Raw genomic sequence first — 25601 nt, forward strand, 5'->3', positions numbered from 1 at the left:
TGAACTGTGTTAATTTGCAATCATAACTTTTAAAATTTATATGACACCATTTAATTTTTCAAACCAGCTGTTCTTCTTATTTTCTAAGTGGCCTATAAACCTTCTGTTGCAAATAAAAACATCTTGAAAAAGACGAAAATGGAAGCAAAAAGGCAGCAATAATGGAGGTCTTGGGGGGAAAAAAAAAGGCTTTATGACTTTACATTGTAGTCCTTAAATAAAGCAGGGAGTTTATTACTGTGTCCGTTATCCATATTCTTTATTGGCATGTCTATATCTGCAGTGTATTCTGTGGCATGTAATGACTTGGTCAAAATCTCACATTGGAAAGTGAATCTTCATTTATAAATTGTTTCAAGAAATGCATCCATCCGCAAATGTATTTAATTTTTCTTTGTATGTGATTGCTGTCTTAGCGGATCAGTTATCTGCTGTTGACTCTTTGATTGATTCTATGAATTTGGTTTATGAAAATGATGATGGAGAAACTTTTGAGGACCTGTTTAAGCCCAGCAAAATCCCAAACCCTCATTTTCAGAGGTTGTATCAGGTGAGATGAACTATATGACATTTTTTAAAAACTTATTCTGTTAAGACTTTTTACCTTTCTGTCTTTCCCTAATTTACACTGAAAAGATCTGCATTGTGAAGATGGGAATATAAAGTCTTTTGCATTTAAGTATGGGGTAGCGCATGATTTCTGTATTGTCCCTGACATAGATTTTTTTCTTAAAATTTCCAGTTTCCAGGAAGCAAGGGAATTTACACCTATGCTGAGGTGTCTGCAACAGCATCAGTAATATTCATGGGCACCTAGACTAGACACTTTAAAACTTGTTTGGGTATCTCAAGACTGTATTGCAGCTATCATGGTGCAGACATAGACTCAGTCTTCAGCTTCTGGGTAAAGAGAGAAATTGACTGAAAATCAGGGATCTCTTCAGCTTCTCATTCTATATCTCATTAAATCTTGAGCAGAGTCACTTTTCTGTGCATTGTTGCATCTAGCAGTGGTTCCAAAACAGATCAGTCTGAGGTGAATATGATCTGTAGTGAATGATTAACATTGTTGACATTTAAAATATTCCATTTGGGTGTCTGAGCTGATGCATTTTACAGGCGAGCAGAACAGTTCACACTTCTTGCAGTTATTGTATCAAGCTGTCTACATTTTGATTTACATTCATATTATGAAGATTTTCATTGCAACTGTGAGGATGAGAGATTTAATTATACATTGAAATTCAAGTGTTCAAAAAATGACACAGCAAATTCAAAAATAATCATAGAATCGTAGAATGGTTTGGGTTGGAAGGGACCTTAAAGATCATCCAATTCCAACCCCGCTGCCATGGGCAGGGACAGCTTCCACTAGACCACGTTGCTCAAAGCCCCATCCAGCCTGGCATTGAACACTTCCAGGGATGGGGGCATCCACAACTACTCTGGGCAACCTGTTCCAGTGCCTCACCACCCTCACAGTAAAGAATTTCTTCCTTACATCTAATCTAAATCTACGCTCTTTCAGTTTAAAACCGTTACCCCTCGTCCTGTCACTACACTCCCTGTTAAAGAGTACTTTCCCATCTTTTCTGTAGGCCCCCTTTAAGTACTGGAAGGCTGCTCTGAGGTCTCCCCAGAGCCTTCTCTTCTCCAGGCTGAACAACCTCAATTCTCTCAGCCTATGCTCACTGGGGAGGTGCTCCAGCCACCTGATCATCTTTGTGGCCCTCCTCTGTACCTGCTCAAGCAGGTCCATGTCTTTCCTTTGCTGGGGACCCCAGAGCTGAACACAGTACTCCAGGTGGGGTCTCATGAAAGCAGAGTAGAGGGGGAGAATCACCTCCCTTGACCTGCTAGCCACACTTCTTTTGATGCAGCGCAGGATGCGATTGGCTTTCTGGGCTGCAAGTGCATGTTGCTGGCTCAGATTCAGTGTTTCATCCACTAATACCCCCAAGTCTTTCTCCTCAGGGCTGCTCTCAATCCACTCATCACCCACCCTTTATTTGTGGTTGGCATTGCCCCGACCCACGTGCAGGACCTTGCACTTGGCCTTGTTGAGCTTCGTGAGGTTCACAGGGGCCCACCTCTCAAGACTGTCAAGGTCTCTCTGGATGGCATCCCTTCCCTCCAGTGTGTCAACCGCACCACACAGCTTGGTGTTGTGGTCAAATTTGCTGAGGGTTCACTCAATTCCACTGTCCGTGTTGCTAACAAAAATGTTAAACAGTGCCGGTCTGAATACCAACCCTTGAGGAACGCAACTCATCACTGGTCTCCACTCCAACGCTAAGCTGTTGACGGCAACTCTTTGAGCGTGACCATCCAGCTGATTCCTTATCCGTCAAGTGGTCCATCTGTCAAATCCGTGTCTCTCCAATTTAGAGACAAGGATGTTGTGTGGGACACTGTCAAATGCTTTGCACAAGTCCAGGTAGATGATGTCCACTGCTTTTTCCTTGTCCACCAATGCTGTAACCCTGTCGTAGAAGGCCACTGAGTTTGTCAGGCACGATTTGCCCTTAGTAAAGCCATGTTGGCTGTCACCAATCACCTCTTTATTTTCCATGTGCCCTAGCTTAGTTTCCAGGAGGATCCGCTCCATGATCTTGCCAGGCACAGAGGTGAGACTGACTGGCCTGCAGTTCCCTGGATCTTCCTTTATTTCCTTTTTAAAAATGGGGGTTATCTTTCCCCTTTTCCAGTCAGTGGGCACTTCCCAGGACTGCCACAACTTCTCATGTATGAGGGATAGTGGCTTCGCTGCTTCATCTGCCAGTTTCCTCAGGACCTGTGGATGCATCTCATCACGTCCCATGGACATGTGCACCTTCAGATTCTTTAGATGGTTTTGAACCTGATCTTCTCCTATGGTGGGCAGTTCTTCATTCTCCCAGTCCCTGCCTTTGCCTTCTGTGACTTGGGCGGTGTGGCTGGAGCACTTGCCAGTGAAGACTGAGGCAAAAAAGTCATTGGAAGGAAATCACATTGCAATTTATATAGCTGCAGAATTGTGTTGTATACAGAACCACAGAGATACATTGACTGCATGACTGCACTCTGAAAATTGACCAAAAATGGTATTATATCAACCATGTTCATCATATCTCAACAATTCCAATTGAAATTTTTTCAGTTTACAAGTTGGAAGAAGATGCTTTTTTAAATTAACAAAACTTATCCTAGCTTCCAAAAGCCACGCTACTTCAGTATTGTCAAAAGAACCAAAGGATCTGAAGGTCATATATATATTTCAGGAACACATATAAGCCCACTGTCTTCAAATCCTACACTGACTGACACCTGAAGAACTTGGTGTTCCCTACAAATTCTGCCAGTCATATTGACAAGACAGTGTGTAACTGAATGCAGTGTTTGGTCAGTAGAAGGTTATTGCTGGGAAAGAGCTTAAAATGGGTTGACTTCTGCATGACTCATATTTTAGGAAGGATTGTAAAGCTTGGGTATTACAAAACAAATATGTTTTTGCTTGTAAACAAAACACATAGGGGATAGAATTTTCTCTGTTATATTGCTAGATACAATTTTGCATTCTTTTGGTTCAGTGGATGTCACCTACCAATGAAAGATGTTTGTTTAGGTCTGCCATTTGTCTTCTGAAACAGTATGATGGTGTTGTCCCAGCAGCTGAGTCAAGTGCTGCTAGAAGAGAGTAACTGCATATCTCACCAATTTCTTTAGAGGGTAATAGGGTTTTGGAAGGGTGAATGCTACTGGTGAAAAAAGTATTTATTGACTGTTTCAATGTACTAGGCAGTATAGAGTTCCTGTCCACAGCGCTTGCTGTTTATAAAACCCTAAATTACTAGTCCTTTTAGTGCTTTCTTTTGGCCACACACAGCCCCATTTTTTTGTCTTGGTTACAAAACTGCTATTAATCTGTATAAGTTGCAGAGAATTTTTGCTGCAAACATGTTCCAAATTCTTAATATTTTTGTCTTAGGCCAAGAAGCACTGCTGGTTCCTTAAGAACTATGAAGGAAAATTATACATCATCTTTTGAATGTAGCCAGTAAATTGGTTGGGCTGAACAGGACCTATAAATGGTTTGGAAAAATAACTCTGAAGAAAGGATGAACTCCTCCTTCATTTCCTTGCTCTGTTGCCTCATGAAGATATTTGGAATGATAAGTGACACAAGAGCCAGAATTTAAACAGAAACATCAAGCTAAATTATATCTCTGGAGGTAGTGGTAGGCATCAGGAAATGACAGAGTGGGTGGAAAGGAGTTGCTAATGCTTGCTGGAGTGGAAGATGAGGAATATCCTATATCCAGAGTTTCAACTTTTATTCCTTGCTTCCAGAAAAGCCTAAGTGAACTTCCATAGCTTTTGTGGTGGCAGACTTCCAGTGTTGTTGCTTAAGTTGTTCGTCTTAAATACAGGGATTTGAAGCACCTAAGACATTTGGAGAATGCAGTGCATTTTATTTGATAGCCAAATAAACAAATTGCTCAATAATGATTGTTCTGTACTGGGCGGGGAAGGTTTGCGGGGACAGTGGCCTGCAGCATCGCATAGTTCATGGGATCCAGCTGCAGAGTCTGCATCTAAATATGCTGTACTGGCTCTTGTTAGACCACATGTAAGCGACCTTAGAGGACTGAGCTCGTTTATAAGCGGTTGGACTGTATGGTTATGTTCTTTCAAAAAGCAGAGCAGCAGGGGGACAGGAGGTCACTCACAGAAGTCTGTAAGGGCTTTCAGCAATGAGTAATCTTATCTTTGGTTGAATGTAGTGGATCTGTTGGAAGGTCATGTTGAAATAGTCACAAACTAGGTGTAAACGGACGTCTAAGACACTCGTGTTGGGATTCAGTTCACAGAGGTTTAACCACAGCTAGCTAACTAGTGAAAGCTGAGTGGTCCAAGTCTATTCCATAGTCTGTGAAAAAAGAACCTTGGGAAAGTAATTGATCCTTCTTGTTTCAGAGATCCTAAGTACATGATAGTTGTGGTTGTGTAGAGTGAGTAGGTGACTGATAGAGACTAGATGCTTATCTTTTAGATAGCTGAATCTGCCTCCCGTGTTCTAAAGCTTTAAATACCCTCAGGTTCCTGTAGTATTTATAGATTTGCTAAAATGCGTTCTTACAAAAGTGTGTTCCTAGATGCTGTGTGGAAGGGAACAAGGCAGGATGCTTTCTTGCAGTAAATTTCTGTCTATTCATGTATTTATGCTGTTGCTTATCATGGAATTAATTATGTGAAAAGCCCACTTCATTACATCCATTGACCAGTATCTTAGTGTGACCCCTGTTCCTGAAAGCTGGCTACATCTCTAGACTGGAAATGTAAGGAATTTAAGAAGAACAAGGAGGAGCTAGTACATTGCTGACAACATGCATGAGTAGAACAGTGAGTGGGGAAGCCAGTGGCAGCATGGATTGCTTTCTGGCCAGTGAAGGTCGAGTGGTTCTTGCTGGGCACAGAAGGAAGAGGAAGCAAGGTTAAAAGGGACTGTTTGGGATTGGAAACTCCAGGTTAAGTCTGTTCAACTTCATCTCTATTTAGCACCTGAGTTTTGATGGTACCTGCCATCAGGTTTCAGAGGTTGTCAATGTTCTAGTTTAATCCTAGCCAGCAACTAAGCACCGTGCAGCCACTCTGTCACTCCCCTTCCCATCCAGTGGGATGGGGGAGAGAATCAGAGGAAAAATAAGTAAAACTTGTGGGCTGAGATAAAAACAGTTTAATAGAACAGAAAGGAAGAAAATAATAATAACAACGATAATAATAATTAAATGACAATAATAAAAGAACTGAAATATACAAAACAAGTGATGCATAATGCAATTGCTCACCACTTGCCGACTGACGCCCAGTTAGTCCCGAGCAGCGATCCCCCCCATCCCTGGCCAACTCCCCTGGCCCCGTTTATATACCGGGCATGACGTCACACGGTACGGAATACCCCTTTGGCCAGTTTGGGTCAGCTGTCCTGGCCGTGTCCACTCCCAACTTCTTGTGCCCCTCCAGCCTTCTTGCTGGCTGGGTGTGAGAAACTGAAAAACCCTTGAGTTAGTTGTTGCTAAGCAGTGTTGAGACTAAAAACATCAGTGTGTTATCAACATTATTCTCATACTAAATCCAAAACATAACACTATACCAGCTACTAGAAAGAAAATTAACTCTATCTCAACTGAAACCAGGTCAGTCATCTACCCTAAAAACAGGAACAAGTGGAGGCTGTGGCTACTCAGTCTGCTCAGCTCTTGTAGCTTCACATGTAGAGATTTCAGATGCAAAAGCCTGAAAAACACATTCACAACAGGGGACTTAGGTTTTTTTGCTTTGTGAGTTTAATTCAATTTCCTAATGTTCTTTTAATATTGTTTTTTTGTATCACAAGAGCTATTACTGCAGCTTCCAGCAACATTTTTACTCTCTTTCAAAATAATTATGCCTTAAATCATTACAAGTGTTTCCAAATCAGTAGCCTTGTATGACTGCCTCCTTTTGAAAGTATGCTCTAATATGGATTGGAATCTTAATGGCAGCATGAAAGCACATCAGTATCGATGTGTAGCATATGGTCTGGATTTTCTTTTATTGGCAGCTTTTCAGCATGAACAGAGGGGTTTGTTTGCTTTGGTTTTGTTTTTTAAATTAATGTCATGTCTGACAGCCAACAGGAGAGCAAATCTCTGCTGTATTCCTAGTTTACCGAGTAGTTACCTTCACACTTCTGTCTAATTCTGTCTAACCCAGTACAACAGGCTTGGAAAAGTTATTCTCCCATGTACATCACGTGTTTTTATGTATGTGTGTCCATGCACTGGTATCTGTGTATATATATGTACATACACATACATCTCTACTGCTATTCCACACTTCACAACATTTTAGAGATACATACTTTGTTTTTAAAATTCTCAGTGGAACTTCTGTAGCCTGCCTCATTAACCTCATCTCTCTCCCTCTGCTCGGCTCCCTGACTGCATGCACTTTCTTTACACTTTGGTGAAAAAGCCTTCTCCTCTGTAGCTCCTACCATCTGTTCCAACTTTGATGTACATCTGTCAAGCCCCTTCATTCCCACACTCTTTTCAGAGTTAATTTGCAAACATACCTATATTCTGTGCCTCACCTGTGCACCTTTAATGTCTCTCTTTCCATTTGCTCTTAAACTGGTGAAAATTTCTCTTGTATGCATACTGAGTTTTATTGACCAAGAAGAAATATTTTCTTTGAGGGACACTGGAATACATCGTTGGGATATATATCTCGTTGCCTAATTTTGGAATGTGTAGCAGTCTCTCCCATGTGACTTTTATAATAGAACTGCATTTTAAAGGTAAAGTGAAGTTAAAAAGCTGAATAGTTGCAGACGAGTGTTTTATTCCTGGGATTTTCCTAATAATTTTCATAGAACTCATTCCAGTGAGTGTGGGAACACTCATCTGCATCAGTATTCTTGTTTAATATCATTATTAATCTTCTTAAACAGCTGACCATGTGACTTTCAATCCTCTTGTGAGCTGGAATATTTGTCAGCAATATGATGGTAGTTTCTTAATATGGAAGATATTTTGCATGTACCATATGATGTTAGACATACAGGCATTATATTAAAGGCACATGAGCAAAGAAAAACTTTTAGTTTAAATTGTTTCTTGCAGTGTTTGCAGCATAAGGCTTTTCACCCCAATGAGCCATTGCCGCCAATTGAGCAGCACCTTCTAGAGATGCTGGAGATGCCCTGTGTGGTTAAAGAAAGGTGTCAGGCTCCTCTTGAAAAAGTAAAAGCACTTTTCCCCCTAAAGGAAGTTGGCAAGAAAAAAGAAGAGAAGACTGCTCAAGACATCTTCAAAGACAAGTAAGTTGGATATGTATTATGAATTTTTCTGAAACTTTTTTTTACACTTCAAATTGTTTTTGCTGGATGAAGCAGGCTTAGAGTCTTTTGAACATAAGATCAATGAGTTACACACTGAAAAAATAATGATGGGTGGAGAATATTGTGGTACCACAGTATGTCTGGGGTATTTTGTTGAGTAGTGGTGGTCTTACTATTATGGGGCAAGATACACCAGAACCAGTCTGTAGCTTCCTTATGTCTGTATTTGTTGTCACAGAATCGCAGAATCCATCAGGCTGGAAGGGACCTCAGCAGGTTTCTTGTTTAACCTGCTGCTCAAAGCAGGGTCATCTGTGAGATCTAAACAAGTAACTCAGGGCTTCAACCAGTCTGGTCTTGAAAACATCCAGGGATGGAGACTGCACATGCTCACTGGGCAACCTGTTGCATTACTTACTGTCTCCTGGTCAAACAGTTTATCCTACTGGTAGTTAGAAAATAGTTCAAATAAGAATAACAGAAGGTCTAATTTAGTATAAAATAAATGCTGCAGAGCTTTAAATTAGCTGAAAAGATGAGTGTTCCTTCTCAGCATGCTCAATTTACGTTGTTCTGTAGCTTTCATTCTGAATACCAAATCAAAAGAAAAGCAGCTTCATTATTATCTGCTGTGCAATAAATGTGGATGTCTGGAAAAATCAAACTGTTATGGACTCTTCCTGGAACATCTGTTGTCTGAACAGTTTTTAAGATAAAATTATTTTTTTATGTTACTACATATATTGTGTTTACTTTAGTTGTGCTGCAAATATGAAGAAGAAATGCTTAATTGCTACTGCATTGGTACTGTCACACCAGCCAAATCAATTTGCTCAAACAAAAATCTGCTTTTTAGAGCTTAATTTATTGAATGCCTACAATATAACTAGTGGGTCCCCTAGGATGTTGGAGAGTTCTCAGTTAGCTCCTTCTCCCTCCCTTTTGTCATTTTTAGCTTAGTCCTTTCAGTGCAAGGAATAATGTCTTTGAGGCATTTTGAGGCCTTGCTTAGGTGAGCTGTTATATATCCTTTACCTTGAGTTGGCTAGAGCCTCCTCAGTGTGTTATCTTTGGGAAGACATGAGATGGGACTTCTAACATTACTGCTCTGGAATAGTGACCACATTTCTATATACAGACTGGGAAACACCTTGCTTTTTATTTTGTTCATTGCTGTGTGTGCCTGTCTTGCCTTGGTGTGTCTGTGAATTCATACTGATTAAATTCTCTTGTCCTTGCTCTGTGCCCCAGTTTCTCTGTGTTGCATATACATACATTTATATGTGTATTTTAAAAAGTGATAGAACCAGTTAAAAAAAATAAAAATAAAAATCAAAACTTGGCTTCAAACAAGCTAGGGAGAGAATTTAAACAAAAGAGTGACCCACTACTGGTAGTTGCTTAAAAACGTATTGCTCCAAAGGCATCAAGTTGACAAGCAAGAAGGAAAGCTATTCTGTTTGAAAACTGGTTTCCTTTAGAGGGGTGATGAAAGCAGCTATAAAAATAATTGAGATAGAAATTGGTGTAGGGCATTAAAATGATTTAAAAAAAATCTGTAAAGGAGGCAAAAGGATACAGACTCAACTATGCAAAGAAGAATGAATAGGATTTAAAAAAATTGCAAAAAAATGGTATTGCTGTAGTATTGAATGAGAACAGTAGTATTATCATTACTACAACAGATGTGTTAACTGTATGGTTTTATTCTGTGTTTAGGGAAAAGCTGAGTGGTATAATGAAATCACTTGATAAAGAAAAGTACCTCACTGCAACAATGACTAAGAAAAATGTTAAACAACAAATAATACTCAACTTATTAAAATTATCAGATCTAGGTAATTTGTGCTAAACTGTTTTGAAAAAGTTAGCTAGAAGCTCTCCTAACCATTATTTTTGTATTCTAAAACTGGTTTGTGTCTCCTATTATCATATTGACCAGATAAATGTCTACTAAGGCAGCATAAATGTAGACATGACATCTTAATACAGATTTTAATATGCAGCATTTGTTTGTTTCGCTTTTGCTAAGCTCTGTGTAGTTTAAAAAAATCCAGTAAAATAGAAGGCATTTTACTTTTTCCTTCTTAGGTTGGCTTTGGAGAGGCTGTTACCTCATCCAGCTTTGCAGTATGTGAGAGGCTTCTATATAAATGTAGAAGTGGGTGTTTTAAATTAATCTTCTATTTTATTAATTTTTCTCAAATAGTAGTTGAATGTTTTACAGTTTAAAAATACTGCTAATCAGTGCATTACAAGTAACAGATTCTAAATGTCAGATCCTTGGCTGGTATAAATGGGTATTGATTCATTAGTTTCTGCAGTACTCTAACAAACTCTTCTGGTTAATGACAGCTATAGATTTGGGCCTAGGCAGTTAAATGCAGCATCATCATTTATGTTCTCCTCCTTCCTCTAATCTCAAAGCATTTCAAATCAGTAAAAATAATGCAGGAGGAAAGAGATTTCAAGACATTGCAACTGATTGCAAAACACCTTTGGAGAAAAATATTCTAAAAGAGAATTTTCATTGTTCTTTGCACCGTTCATCAAACCACATCAATATGCAAGAATTTTGATTCACGTAGAAATTCTAAACTCACTGGTTTTGGATAACTATCAGTTTCTCCATTTTACGAACAGGCATATTGGCTGTCAAGCAACTTGTTTAAGGTCAGCCAGAAGGTCAGCAGAGTTGAGAATGAAGCGAGGTATCCTATCCTTGTCCTGAGGCATAACTAAAGTCATCATTTCTCCTAGAGTGATAAGTAAGGTTATGTTGGATGACAGGAGTTGCCGAGATGCGATTTCATTTCAGTAGTGACAAAATTAAGTAAAGGACAGAGAAGACTACTGAAACAAAGCGGGATAAACGCTGATTGTAAAGTAGGGGAGGACTGTGCTATAGAAAGTACAAAGGAAGACTGTACAAGTTCTTTCTAACAGTTGATTGCTTCTGTAACGTGCAGTGCAGTTTTTTAAAATCAGTTCTAACCCTGTAGAATGCAAAGTGGCACCTAGTCCAGGATCTCTGGCTTTGTCCCTACATTGTCAAGCAGTTTCTTCTTTTCACTGCAGTAGTAGAATTTTTAAGAAAAACTTCCTACTTTGTTTTGGGATTCCTTGAACGCAAATACTGCTGTTAAGATCGCTGAGTAGCTTTCGGTCATTCTTAAACTGAAATCAATTCTTCTGTGTCAGTAGCCTGTCACATTAAGTGACACAGAACACAGTGTCTGATTTTTTTCCCATTTTGTGATTACCTGGATTTCCCTCTGTTGCCAAGATTGCACATTAGATGTTACAATTAAGTTCCTAGTTTGAATGTACACCTTGGTATATGTTACCTGTGAGGACAAAGTTAGAAAGTAGCCTAAAATCAGAATTACCTTTTTAAAAATAACAAATAATCTTTTGAAAGCATTTTGAGGTGTAGCTTAAAATGTTGTAAAAGAGTTCTTATGTGCTTAATTGGGGTTTGTCTAGCAGGTTTTGACTGCTGTAAGTGGTGGAGAATATGGGTCACTAAACTCAAAAGCCACTGTGTAAACAGGTTTGTAGTAGCTATCAATTCCAAGACAGGAACTAGCAGATAATTTTTGAAGAGTAAATGAATTTCTCTCTTAAATGTTAACTTTTCATTCCCACTTCATATTTTGAATGAATCTGGTGAGAATAGCAAATGTTATGTAATACACTGTAAATCAGTAAATCATATGCTGTAAATTATCAAGGTTAACTCAATATACAGGTTCCAAGTAAAGTGACTGAAGATATTATGTATTTAGAAGGGTGGAGAAGATGTGTATATAAGCATGAATAATCTCGCATCTTCAACAAGCGGTGCCCTTGTTTTATGCTAAGATTAAGTTTGATCTCTGTTTCTACTGTCTGCTTTGTGCAGCCTGTGGGGAAAAATGAGGCATGGTTTAGTGTTAATTTTGAAGCAGTTATATAATGAATTTTTGTTCAGTGTTTGGTGTGTATTTCATTAATTTACTGACTCCCTGTTTAGTAGGCAGGACAGTTTAAGTGTTTATATTAATTTTTTTCCTTCTCATTTGCAGCAGTGAAGATGGACCCAACCCTAAGAAACCAAAAACTGAAGATGAGGAAGGTAGCTTTAGCATCATAAAACTTGCTGAAGGCAATGTCACCTCTGTAAGCATATTTTTACAAATCTGATTATTAAAGGGGAAGATAAATTTCTCTGAGTGTATTATAGTGAATATACAGAATTCCTGATAAAAGGAGGGTTTCTAGCTGAAACATGACTGAAATACTGTCTACTTGTAGATTTGAGACTCTCTGCTAGAGATTGTAAAGACAACTTTCTCTGCCCTTAGGCGTATGTTAGCACAAGTCTCCATCAGTCTTCTATATTTTAGGACAAAATTCTCCCCCAATGCCTAGAACTCTAAAGGGCAAGCCTGAGGATCTGAAGAAAACAGAATCTCAGAACTGGGGTTCAGTGGCTGAATTTTGTTCTTGCTCCCTTTCATATCATCTGCAACATAGAAGTTGCCTCTGTATTTAATCAAGGGTATTGCTGTGATTTTTAGAGACTGTTCTCTGCATTAGTCGGGGTTCTGAATCACAAATTTGGCTTAATCTTGCTGCTAGGTCTAACTTAATTCCAGATGTTGTGTACATGGGTAGATGAAGCCTGTATCATAACTGTGCACTTTCCTTTATTTGATTTCTCATATTACAGGAAAAAAAGTGATTTAATATTGAGATAACTTCACTTGTTTTCAAATGTGCTATCCTTTAAGGTTGGTTTTTAAAATGAACAATTGAGATTTAAAAAAAGATTTTAAATCTAAAAAGACTTAAATATTCTGTACTGCTAACATAAATTTCTGATATTTCCTGAAAAGTGACATTGCCAGATTTAAAAGAAACATGAAGACACCAAGCAAGCTTATTGAAAGATCTGTGAACTATTTTGACAGTAAAGCATAAAAATTTCAAATAAATTTAGGAGAATTTTGATTCCTGAAAGGAAATTTTAAGCAATGTAATTTTTTTTTCTAAACTTACTGCATCCATTTTTCAGTAAGTGTTTGTTTATATTTGACCTGGTTTTAGTTCCTTTGTAAGGTTTCTGCACCTGTATGCCTATTTAGAGCTTAAGCTTTAAGATATCAGACTGGACCAGAAAGGGTAGATGAATTGAGTGCAAGCTTTTAATTTTGAGCTTCCTATTGGAGTGGCAAGCCAATGATTCTGTACCCACATGCCTGGGAGCTCCCATTCCTCATTAAGCGTCTGTCAAGATTAGTGAGAGGTCTGTGCTACAGAAAGTCTCAAAGCTGAACTAGCAGATAACCTGAATTACTGTGCTTCTGACCTCTAAACCCCAGAGAACACGGTTGGCTTAACAGTGCAGCATAGTAAGTTCATCTTGCTCATGTCATAACTAACCTTTGCTAGGAGTACTGCACGTTAACACACATTGCAAGACTTGCATTTTATGAATCTGCATGCAGAGAAGTGTAGAGCTTCTGTTTCCATATTAAAATAAACAGAAATTTAAAGATTCTTGTTGCCTTGCAAGAAGAAAGAGATGGATATTGGCAGACGATTGTATCATTTTGGGACCTTTTGTAGGTTGGCAGCGTTAACCCAGCAGAAGATTTCCGAATTCTGGTGAGGCAGAAAAACGCTGACTTCAAAGACGGTAAATTACTTTCATCTATCTTAATTATATTTACTAGCATCTTCAGGGTTCAGTAAATGCAATCCGTTTGTCTAAACATAAGTTTCTAGTGCTGTGTGAGATGCTCTGGAGTTTACTGCTTAGCTTCTAGTGCCACTCAGCAAAGAAAGGTGTCACTCAATTCCCGTGTTAATATTTGCCTTCCCCATTTGAAAGTCTCAGATATCCATGTTTGTGTAAGATGGCACTAGACAGCTACATTGACGCATCTGAGCAACTCCTGGGGTGTTTTTAACAGAAGATCCCTTGGTACTGACTGCGTCATTCAAACTGGGTATAAGCTTTCACCTAGCTTCACGGGATCTTTCTGTGTTGGCTGCACGTGGTGCGAGAAGCTTGTCTTCTGCTGTCTACTTGCTCTGTTCCATGAAGAAATAAGAATCTGATGCCTGAGATTTAAATCATGCAAAGAACATTTCTTACTGCTTGTGGTAAGCAAAAGAAAGGTGAATTTAGGGTGTAAAGAGCAGGTAGTATGTGACTCTTAAAGATGAGATGAGGCTCTTTGTGCACTTGAATCTATTCTCAGCGTACAGCAAAACAGGGTTTTGATGCAGAGACGAGGAAGAATACAAAGCATAGGTCAGCCACTGTCTTACACGCCATAAGTCTGAAAATGCAATGGAATTATCATTTGTTTGTATGGTATTTCCCTACTAGAATAGCTCTACAGAGATATATGTAATCCAAAGGTATCTTAAAAAGAATGCACAAGATGGATGGGGTCCTTTTTTCTTTTAAAGGGTGATTTGAAGGTTGTGGCAAGATAAACCTCATCTGCCGAATAGCCGCTAATGTAACATTTCTTTTCAAAGAAAAGATTTGCAGAGATGCTGAGGTGAGGTGCTAGGTATTTCAACATGGCTATTGGTCCTTTTAGACATAGTTCAAGGAGGGTGTTGAGTGGTATATTGATTTGTGATACAGTCTGTTAAAGCCTACTTAGCTATTTCTCTCCAGAATTTCCAACTCTATAAGCCACCTAGCCAGCTTTTTACGTGGATTTTGCATTAGGTGCAGAAGAAATTGTTTATTGAAAAACTATTTGGAGTTGTGTTCTCAAATCTCAGCTATATTAAGATGCAGTAAAAAAGCATCGTACAATATATTAGAATACAGAAACTGTGAAACCGTTGACTACTTCGTTACGGTAATTAATTTTATCATGTAGGAAAGCTTTAAGGCACAAATAAGTATAGTGATTACCCTTGAAGACGGTTTAACTAAAGAGTGCTTAAATATGTCCACTTGGTAGCTGTGCTGGAGATAACTGCAGTACATGTTTGGATGGCTTCTGAAATTTTCAGCAATCTGCTTTTATTTTTTGTGTGATTTTGCTCTGTAATTATAAGGGGTAGTTAGACAGAATGTAGCGCAGTCACCCATTTAAAGGAGAGATAGAAGCCACTATAAATAAAAACATGCTCTGCATATTACTTTTTTCTTCTGCATAATCCTTTCTGCTTTAGAGCCTTTTAGGTAGCTTAATACATAAAACATTACAGGCATGTTTTTAATGGCTTGCTGTATTGCATTCTGGTTATGTAAATAGTAAATTCTACCTTAAAACTATTCAGTGGTTCTAAGGGTTTTTTTTAGTATAATTTTATATCATATTTAATGATGAAGCTTTTTTTTTCTCCTCTGCTAGAACATGTGAAATGTAAAAAGTCTTTGCAGGAAACGATAATCTATAGCATGCAAATAGTTTATTGGGGGAAAAAAAATTACATTTTATGTGTGAGGATACAGACAGGAGAACTACTAGGTTGCATTCTGTTTTGCTTCTTTCTTGTATAAAAAGAGCATCGAGTGTACTCTTCCAAACTGAGTAGAGCCTACATTCTCATTTTAAAACAAAATAGCAACAGAGTCCCTCCACAGGGAGGAGAAAGACCTTTCAACTGTTTGATTGGGGGTGGGTTTTTTTGGTAGATAGAGAAGTTGTAGCAGTAGGAAGAGTTGTACTTTAAATACTGACAGTACAGTGGCTTTTTAATTAAGCTGCAGGTTAATGGCACACATCCCCTTCAGTCCACAGCAAGTCTCTCACCAAAATTGTAAAGTTATCAATACCAAAGTATGGCAAAGGGAATTCCCCCCCACCCCCCCAACAGCTTGTAGGAAGTCCTAATTGTATATTTATCATTGAAAATGAGTACCAATGCATCTCCTGCAGTGGCCTCACTGGGATTGGATGATCAGGGTTTGTGCTATTCATAGGAGAAACCTAAGTGCAAGTTAGACACCCTGTGTCTGATACTGCATCCCACAGTGGACCAGAGCAGGAGAAATGACACATTCACTCTGAGAACCGGGTCACTAATGTATAAATGCATATTTTTAGAAAATCTAAGAGTTTCAAATTGGCAAGTGTCTTAGGGATAGGTTTTCTGAGACTAGCAGCTCAATTCCTGAAACAGTAATCAACTTTGGTTTTAATTGACATCTGTGTAGTTTACTACAGTAGAGACCCACTTATGGCTTATGTGATGAGTTTTGTGTGATGGTGTCAGCTTACTGGTTAATGTTGATTGCTCATGTAACTATTATTGTGTTTCCCCACCAGATAGCTTTACTTTCTTATTTGCATTCATGGCCAGGGAGATGTCGTTTTATGCAGGTCTTATTGTGAGCAGGTTACAAGTGCACAGTCATCATGAAGAACAGTCTTCTGATAACAGCTTCTGACATTTTTGTCAATGAATGCAAATAAAATAGATTAGTTTGCCTGAGTAGAATCTAATTGTTACTCCCAAGGGTGTATAATGAGTTTCTTCATTGCTGTGGCTGCAAAGAAGATTCTCAAATGCACTGAGTGCTTGCCATCTTTGTAATGCCAAAGGAGTAGCCACATGACTACCAGTTCATTCTGTTGGACTGTTTACAGGTTTCCATCCATGTCTGCATTTCTGGAGAGCAGAAGGTGTCTGATATGCTGTGTTGTATTTTCATAGGCTTCTGTAGAAGATAGGATGTCTTAATGGGGAGTAAAAAAAGATATTGACACATGCATAGTGTTTTCTTTGGTTGTAAATTTTCTGGGCAAGTTTGTAGGCTGGATTTCATTGCATCTTACAGGACTCCTACCTGAGAACATGATGTCTGAAGTCCTGTAGTTGAAAGAGCTTTTTTTTTTTATTTTATTGATTGTCAGCAAAGAGAGAAATCTGCAATGACAATTGTAGTTTATGGTCATAAGAAAAAATGTCCATAGACAAATTGTACCAAACTCTCATTTTTATTTTTATAGCAAGTTTGTTAATATTTTTATTCCTAGGCATTACTAGAAAAATAAAGTTAAAAGAGTCAGTAATTGCATGTATAGATTTCAGCAAATATTCCATTGTGCCTGAGGTGTCACACTTTTCCCATGGCTTGTAGATAGCTTCTTAAGTAAAATGTAAAACACTGGTTTTGCACTGGATGCTTTGTATGCATAAAAGAATTGTGTATAAGAGATTTGCAGTGGGAATTCGTTAGACAGTTGCAACAAGAATGATATTTTATTGCAAGATTTTCTGTAGAAATGTGTATAGTTAACTACCTTTTTAGACCTAAGATAGCTTTTTAAAAAACTGGTATTTACTTTCAGTTTTTGTTAGCATATGTCTTTGCAGTTCATCTGCGTTTTTATCTTACTGGATGTTTTTGTGTATTTCGGAGACTGTTCACGCTCTACTGCTAGGTAGGCCAAATGCAATGGCTGGTTTGATGAAAATGATTCAGTCATTAGGAGAGTATTTGCAAACCAAATACTTGAGTATATAAAATCACTTTGAAGCAGACGTACAGAAAACTTCACAGAGAAGATGAAGCCAGATTTGTCTTTGAAGGGCATAGCAATCGGGTGAGACGCAAAGCTCTGAGTTGCAACAAACAGAATTTGAATTAGATGTTATGGGGAAAAAAAAAAATAAAAATCACAATGGTGGTAGTCAAACACAGAAAGAGGGGCCCAGAGAACTTGGAGACTCTCCATCTTTGGAGCTACTCAGAACTCAAGTCCATGGAGCAGTGAGCCACCTAATCCACAGTGACCCTGGTTTGAGCAGGGATTTGGGCCTTATGTCCTTCAGACATCCAGCCTAAATCATTCTGATCCATACCCACAGGCCATTTGGAGGGACCATTTCAAAATTGAACAGCACCTCATAGGACACTGCAGCAGTTCAGCAGTCTTGATCTTCAAATTCTTATTTCTTGGCTTAAAAATTAAGGAAATTCCTAAAAATTAGGACACTTTTCAGTTTAAAATATTTCTTCTTTTCAGTTACAAAAAGATCATACCTGCAGAGCAGTAGTTTAAAATTAATTATGACGTGGTTTAACAGATTTGTCAGTGACTCTTACTTTAAGCACTGTCCATGAATACAAATCATTACCACCATCAGTGATAAATCAAAAGATTGATAATAGCAGGATTCTTCTGTCTACAGAAGGAACTATTCTTTTAATCTGATTAATTTTTTTAAGGGTTAAAAAAAACCCCAAGGAATTGAACTTGGACTATAATACAGTTTTAGCTACTATTATTCTGTAATCTTGTTGGCCTAGTAATCCAGAATAAGGACTGAACTGAACAAACATGAAAATATAACTATGCTTTTGTACTGTAACTATTCAGAGATAACAAGTTAATATAATTGTTCATGGCATATTTCACAAGAAATAACAGCACTGGTGGATGTATTTTAGAGTAGGGAATGTATCTGAATGCCAGTGGGGAAGGGGTTAAATTCTATTAAAACTAAAAGATCTCTTCAGAGATTTTTTTTTTTTGCCTGTTCTCCAGCCTTTAATCACTATATTTTGTTATTTAACCATTCAGGTACAGTAAAAGGAGAAAGCAGAAGATTAAAATTTCTTGGGATGTTCTGCAGAACATGCTGGAATTCCAGTTTATGCAAAATGTAGAAGTTTGTTAGTTCACTTCCTTAAATGTCTGTGTGGGATGAGGGAAGTTGGGAGAGAAGAAAAAAAGCTGTTGTTACACAGTAGTAGCCTGTCAGTTTGTAACTCCAGGACCTGCTCTTCAAAACCCCAGTGCCTGAGATGTGTCTGGGACATATCAGAGTTAATGCTAATATTCACAGCTTAGTTAAATAGACATCTTTATGCAGAAGGTGCCTTTCTCCAAAACCAGGGAGATCTATTTTTTGCAGCACCCAAAACCAAAGATTCATACTAATGGAAAGACAGGTAATGGGCAGCAGGAAATAAACAAAGTTCTCAGACCTACAAGTGTAAAGGAACAGAGTCCACTTTGGAGAACTTCCAGTTATAATCCTTATCTACCATCTCTGGTATTGTCTTTGGCCCCCTGAAGTAACTTGGTAGTCTAATCAAAACACAAGAATTTTATCTATTTTAGATTCATCAATCATTGGCCTATCATTTAAGGGAGACCCAATGGACAGACCCAACTTTAGCCAAGCTGTTTCAAGATGTTAGAAGAATCTGACTAAAAATATTGTTGCCATGTAACCTGTTTCTTGCATATATTATGGTCTTTCAGTGCCTAGTAAAATGTTGAAGAGTTTTTTTGGTTCCCTACAACAGTTTTCAAAAGGAGGCAGCTCACAGTCAGTAGCAAGAAAAAGTCTTTTCTTCTGATGCCTGCCAGTGCAATCAAATGGAAAGGGATTTTTAAAAAAATTAAATGCAAAAGAAGTAGAGTGTCTGATAATTTCAAACAGTATGCTGGAATCATTCTGACAATAAAGACTTTTATTGCACCCTCGTAGTGCCTGGGGTTTTAATTTAACACATCAATGAAAAGGCAGCGTTTAAAAAAAAACCACCACCACCACTGAAAACACCAGCAGGACTTGCTTTTATTAGTGCAATTCGTAAGAAATTAGAACATTTAATGAGAAAATCGTTAACCATGAAAAAAATGGACTGACTTAACTTGGAGAGCTTAAGTAGTGAGACTTAAATTTAGTTTGTCAGCTACTGGTAAAATAAATAGAGTGAGCTGATCACTTCTGGAGCAGTAGGCACTTCAGCACATTTTCTTGTGTGATAGGTGCTGTTGGACAGAACCATTACACACCTCCTTTTCTAGAAACTCTGTAGAGTCAAAAGCTAGTGGGAGAATATCAGACATGTCTCATTTCACTCTTCAGAGATGCTGTCCCTCAGATTCAGTTCAATTAGGCCTTTTATAGAACATAAATATAACAGCTAGCACTGCTTATGCTTACAGTGAGCAGAGTGGAATACAGTAGTTAAACATGTCTGCTTCTTGGTGTGTTTGTTTATCCTTGTCTCTTCCATCACTCTGGCAGATGATTTTCTATGTTGTTTCTGTGGCTGAAATACTTGCAGTGACATCTATGCCTGTAACATCTGAATATAAGAAGGGCTATAGGTCAGACTAAAGGTTCTGCTAATCCAGTAACCTGTCTTTAACAGGACAGGCAGATGCTGTGACTTGCCCAGAATGCTTTCCTGCATTTTCTTCCTCAATGGCAACATCATCTTTAATCTCCCTTGATAGAGTTCCTCTTTTAAGAATTCTAAGAATTTGTTCAAGCATTTTTTTTAAGCTGTTCAAACTTCTAGCATCCCACAGCAGCCTGTGGTAAAGAGGTTAACTGGTTCTGTTTGAAGAGGTACTTCTTTTTTCATTTGCTCTTAACACAACTCTTTGCTCTTGTTTTGAGAGAGGTAGTGGACTATCACTCCATCCTTTTCACAATGCTTCTGAGTTTATAGATCACTGCTGTATCCTCCTCACGCTTGTCTTTTCCCAGGCTGAGGTGTCTGCCAGATGGTAAAATCGGACAGTTCCTCACCTGTAATTAAACATGAAGAAAATAAAGTACTAAAATCCAGCAGAATTTAGTTGGGCTTGCAGAGCTTTTGGTGACGTTTTCCACTTGTCATGTTTGCAGTGTTTTATAGCTACCTACCTTATAGGAGCTCAACAGTGAGGATGAAGCTGGTGTTCTCCTTCTTGGTACAAGTCTCATTGTTTGCTTCTGCTTTTCTCTGTCAGGCATGCACAGTTTATAACACTTATCTCCATAATCATAAACAGCATTGCCCAGATGAAAAATCATCAAACTACCTGTACAGAGACAAGATATACTGTAATGTCAACAACAACAAGGTAGTCTTTTAACTGCAATCGCCCTACAGATGTTGTTTTGGCATTACTACACCTTCATTGTAAATTTAATGCTTTTATTGAAATATGCATGTGTTTCAAAGGATGCTTAGGGGGGGTATGCTTGCACTGTAGAACATAACCTCCCTCAGCTTTAGGATCCCAAATGTTCTGGTTTTACTTTCTATCAAGCAAGCTAGGCCAGTGCTTTTTTTCTTGGCTTTCAGGGAAAGACTTTTGCCTTGGCTATGCTTAGGTTTCTTCCTAGTATTCTAGCTTTTCCAGAAAGGCTGAAGTAATTGTCAGTAGCTTAGATAACAATTATCAACTTGAGTAGCTTCAGGTGGTGTAGGTATGATTAACTCTTTAGATGCCTGTGGAATAGAAAGAGAAAGATGTAAAGGAAATTTTTTTTTTGCCTTGAAAATGTGCATTCTTTGATTTATTTATTTCTCCTTGTCTTTCAGTGAGTCAGCAGCTGATAAACCGCATTGATCAGTTCCTGGAAAATAAAAGTTCACAGTATTACATGAAAGGGATCAGCTGTATCAGAGTTTTCAGAGAGGAGGCCATGAAGGTAATGTTAATATGTGAAAACTCTCATCTCTTTCAAATTAAAGACTTGATGGGGCTGTTTGCTGTATTAGAAACTTGAGAATTTATTACTATAGCAAAAAGAATTGATTTGTAGATTAAAATCTGTTATGCTGTTTGAAAGTTTAGAAATATATTTGCATTTTATGTTTCTTTACTGGAATTCTTACTGGAATGGTGACTAGCTTCTCTGGTCTTATTTGCTGTTTTTTTGTTTTCTTTTAAACATAAAAACAGAAGGCCTATGACCTGATGCTTGTAAAAGAAATATAAGCAATCCTACAAATTTCTTCTTCAGTAAAGCTAGTTACAAGAAAGTCTTTCTAGCTTTCTGAAAGGCAGTTTTTGTGGCTCACCTTTCCTTAGAACTCTTGGTTTTAGTAGAGATAAAACCCAAAATCTGTAGTGACTTTTGTGTTTGCCATGTTACGTGAGTTCATGAAGAATTAAGTTGGCAGGGCTCTTTAGTATTTTTAATATTTCTTGTTTATCATTGCTGTTATTTTTTTCAGCTGTTCAAGGTGCAGTGCTTTAATGATTTTCTGCAGGCCCTGAAATCAAAGGTGGAAGATAAAGCCTTAGCTGATTTCTGGGAGATCCTGATACAAGGTATGATGGCATTTAAAAAAAAAAAAATTCTAGTTGTATTATCCATTATGTAAGAGAAAACTTAGTTAGCAATGGTACACTTACCCCAGACCAGCATTTTGATATGGTTCATTCCTGCAGCCTGTTTAAAAAAATTAAAAAAACTTTCACATTGCAGCTTCCTTTTTTGCACTAATAGTTCCATATCAGCAATATTCATAATGCCTTGCCAAGTCTTGTTGAAATGGTAAATTAATTGTGGAAGAAGAGAGACAAATTAAATGTTACAGGGTCGGGAGAAGAAGATACAAGTTCAGCTGAATTTCAAAATAAATGGAAAAAACTCATGCAGCAGAGATATAAAAAGATTCTTCCAAATTAAGCTTCAAAAAAGGCACAGATAGCATTGAAATATGTCACGGATCATTTTGTATTTAAGCAACCTGAAGGACAGAATATGTGGTAATATGACACCTACCTATGATTAAACTGAGAGATACAAGGCAGTGCAATTCTAAAAGACATTCAGAGACTACGCAAGTGATAAATAAAGGAACATTTTCACAAATACAAAACATGGTGGACTAAAAAAATCTTTTACGTCATACTCTTGTTTTTAATTGGAACCAGTACTAAAAAAATCTGTTAAATGTCCAGCTGTATCTCTTAAGGCTGCATGCTATAAAATGCAATTATATGCTTTTGTATAGCACCTTTCAAAATTATGAACTCCAGACACTCTGTAATGTCTACTTCATCCAACTGTTTCAAGATATAAGATGGGAATTTGTTTAGCAACCCAAACAGCACAAGACAACACTGAAAGAATATTATATTCAGTAGTATCACAGGGGACATTGTCTGAAGAAATTTGAAAAAAGAAACCATCAAACTTTGAAAGTAGGAAACTTGGATCTTCCAAAGCCAGGCTAGAATAATTTTTAGTTTGTACAAACCAGAGTTTTTGACAAACTGGAGTATATTTTTGAGAAAAAAAAATTACAAATAAAAACAGGGTTGATATTTTCATACAAAATAGATTCTCTTCTTGTGAGAAGATGATAAAATCATGGTGCTTTATGCATAATCTAGTTGCTCTCACTAGGTAGCTGAAATTGCTTTTCACTTGCTGCTACCAAAAGCAGAAGTCCTGTTTTCCCTGCTTTTTGTCACATGATCCATCCCCTCTTTTCTGTCAAATGTGGCATGCGTTGGGCCTTGTCATGAGTGACTGCAATCACCAAAAGAGGATGGATGTGAGTTAATGAGTTAGTGGCTCAGGAGCAAGGCAGATTTGTTTGACAAGTTCACTTCTCATGAAAACCTGCCATGTAGTTCTATGGGCACATTAATGTGGCATTACACTTGTGCTGCTTCTGAAACCTTTATGAATCTACTGTTCTTTGCCCTCACACCCACAGCTTCTTTATTCAGGCACAAGCATTCGTGTAGCCAGGTGATGAGTTAGACTGGAAAAACTATTGGGGTAAAAAGTAATTGAGATTTTTTTCTGGGGAGGGGGTGTCGTGGGTAGGGGTGTCACTGTACAGAATGGTGGTGCTGGCACAATCAAGGAGCAAAGCAGGGGCAGGGGCAGGACCAGCACTTTGGTAGTCAGACTGCAGGTAGTCACAGCATAAGTGTTTTGTACGTTAGGAGTTAATTTTCCTAAGGACCTAACAGCATGCTGAGAATGACTAAAAGTGTAATTTCTAATAGATTTTCAGCATTTCATCTGTGATCTATGATTTCAGTCTCTCATTAGTTTGATTGTCATAATATTAGCAGTTTCCTAAATGGATACTTCCACAAGCTTATGAATATGCTCATTTATTTTTATATCATAGTTTATATCATAGTTGACTCATTTATGCAAGTCACATTTTCCTTTGAGCAATATTTTTTTATTTTTGCTGGTGATGATGACACATTCAGAAGTTGGAATTTGGAAGACTTTTTTCATTTCTAACATTAAGTGCATTTTTGGGAAGCCTTCTAATGATATTTTTATATGTCTTATTTTTTTCAGACAGAATTTCTTTGATCACTAAAGATGAAACAGAGGAAAGTTCGGTGACTAGTGAAGAGGCTGAAAAGGTAACGTTTTTTTAATGAGAATCTATATAGAGTCCTTGTTGTGGAACAGAAGATACTTTCTTACGTGGGTAAATCTTTAGGTGAATGAAATAGGATCCATATGAAGGAAGAAGAGTGTTCATTTGCCACACAACTGAAATTGCCTCAGTTCAGAACAAAAATAATTTGCTAGCATGTACCACAGCATTTTTCTTTAATTGGTCTTTAGAAAGTAGCATGTATTGACATTGTTACCTGAAAATGTCCTCTACAAAGAATAGGAGCTTCAGGAACTCAGTGTAGTGGAACAGCTATAGACTATTTATATATGCAGGATGACTATTTGAACTTCATAGAAAGAACTGTTTTCTCATTATTAGCACACAAGTTCAAAAATCAGGATACTTTTTTTGTCTAAAGGTGTTGTGAATTTTAGCAATATAAAGTTATTATGGCTAGTTTTCACCATATGTGAGACAATATCAATATTTTCCACTTTACGCAGTTCTCGTGGTTTCATGCACATCATAGATGATGCTGGTAGTATTACTGGTGATCATATTAGATCCTTTTGGAAATGAAAGTTTTGGAGTATTAGCAGGTATTATTTCTACAGAAATATATCACTTCAGTAACTGCAGTGATGAAAGGAGGATGTCACAGTTACAAAGTAGTGAATTCTAACAGGCAGAATGGTGCCTTCTGTTTGAAAGCAAGCAGAATTCAGAGTTGCTGTCAAAAATTGTATTGGTGTGGAGAGGGTAAAATGGGCATTCTTGTATCAGGCTGCTAGCCATGATTTTAAATAGTTTAGGAGAAAGAAGGTCCTTGTATTACAGACCCCTGAAGGTAAACCCGTAGCTAAAATCACCAAGTACTTTGCAGAGAAGCAGCTTTTCTAAAAGATGCCACATTGATTTTTGCAACTTGCAGGCCTTACGTTAGCAGTAACCAGAAGGGGATGGAAGTAGGTTCTCCATGAGTGAATTAATGAGTGGCTAAAAGGTTGTATTTTAGAAACTGCTTTTTTTCATCTGTAACAATTTACCTCAAGGTGAAGAAGGCACAGAAATGTCATGAAAATGAAAAGCTAACAAACTAAGAGTCCAGAAAGCTAAGTACATGTGCAGGGTACAAATGACACAGTATGATGGTTTTTTTAGACATGAAGGATCTACTGGCTGTTTCTCATCACACATAATTGTATAGAGCAACTTTTTTTCCCCAGTGGTGGTTTTAAAGAGTATCAGTTTTTGTTATATATTCCAAATGCTATGAATTTACTTGGAAACTTCTGAAGACAATGTTTTTCTTGAGAACTTCGCTTTCTAGCTTGAAATTACCATTGATGCTCAAAATATACTAATGCTGTGTGAAATAGCCACTATTCCTAAAGGAAATCTCTAGTAGCCACGAAGACCTTACAGCATACTGTTGTCTTAACTGTGGGCTTGTGGTGGCTAAAAAATACCGTGCCTGCGTAGGAATGCAGCAGAAATTATGGAGTACCAAGGACTAGATTTACAGCTGCCAAGCTAAGCTGGATCACAGCATTTGTAGGCTGACTTCAAAATTACTTTTCTGTTTAACGTCATCCTACCGTCAGCCAGGTGTTGCAATACAGGAAATTCTTTTGTGAT

General features: G+C 37.9%; 1 protein-coding gene across 3 annotated transcripts in view; it reads left to right on the forward strand.

The window, feature by feature from the left end:
• Window positions 1-25601, forward strand: part of XRCC5 (X-ray repair cross complementing 5) — a 56325-nt gene that overhangs the window by 25111 nt on the left and 5613 nt on the right. For 2 of the 3 annotated variants that reach the window (XM_069781090.1, XM_069781089.1), the window contains exons 13-19: window positions 417-550; window positions 7647-7843; window positions 11932-12025; window positions 13478-13547; window positions 21171-21280; window positions 21810-21906; window positions 23915-23982. In XM_069781090.1, coding sequence (XP_069637191.1) covers window positions 417-550; window positions 7647-7843; window positions 11932-12025; window positions 13478-13547; window positions 21171-21280; window positions 21810-21906; window positions 23915-23982 — 770 coding nt within the window. Of the gene's footprint in view, window positions 1-416; window positions 551-7646; window positions 7844-9955; window positions 10059-11931; window positions 12026-13477; window positions 13548-21170; window positions 21281-21809; window positions 21907-23914; window positions 23983-25601 lie in introns of those variants that run through there. The other variant, XM_069781091.1, reaches the window with a different exon arrangement.

The sequence above is a fragment of the Haliaeetus albicilla genome, chromosome 4 (assembly GCF_947461875.1).
Source record: "Haliaeetus albicilla chromosome 4, bHalAlb1.1, whole genome shotgun sequence".
NCBI lineage: Eukaryota > Metazoa > Chordata > Aves > Accipitriformes > Accipitridae > Haliaeetus > Haliaeetus albicilla.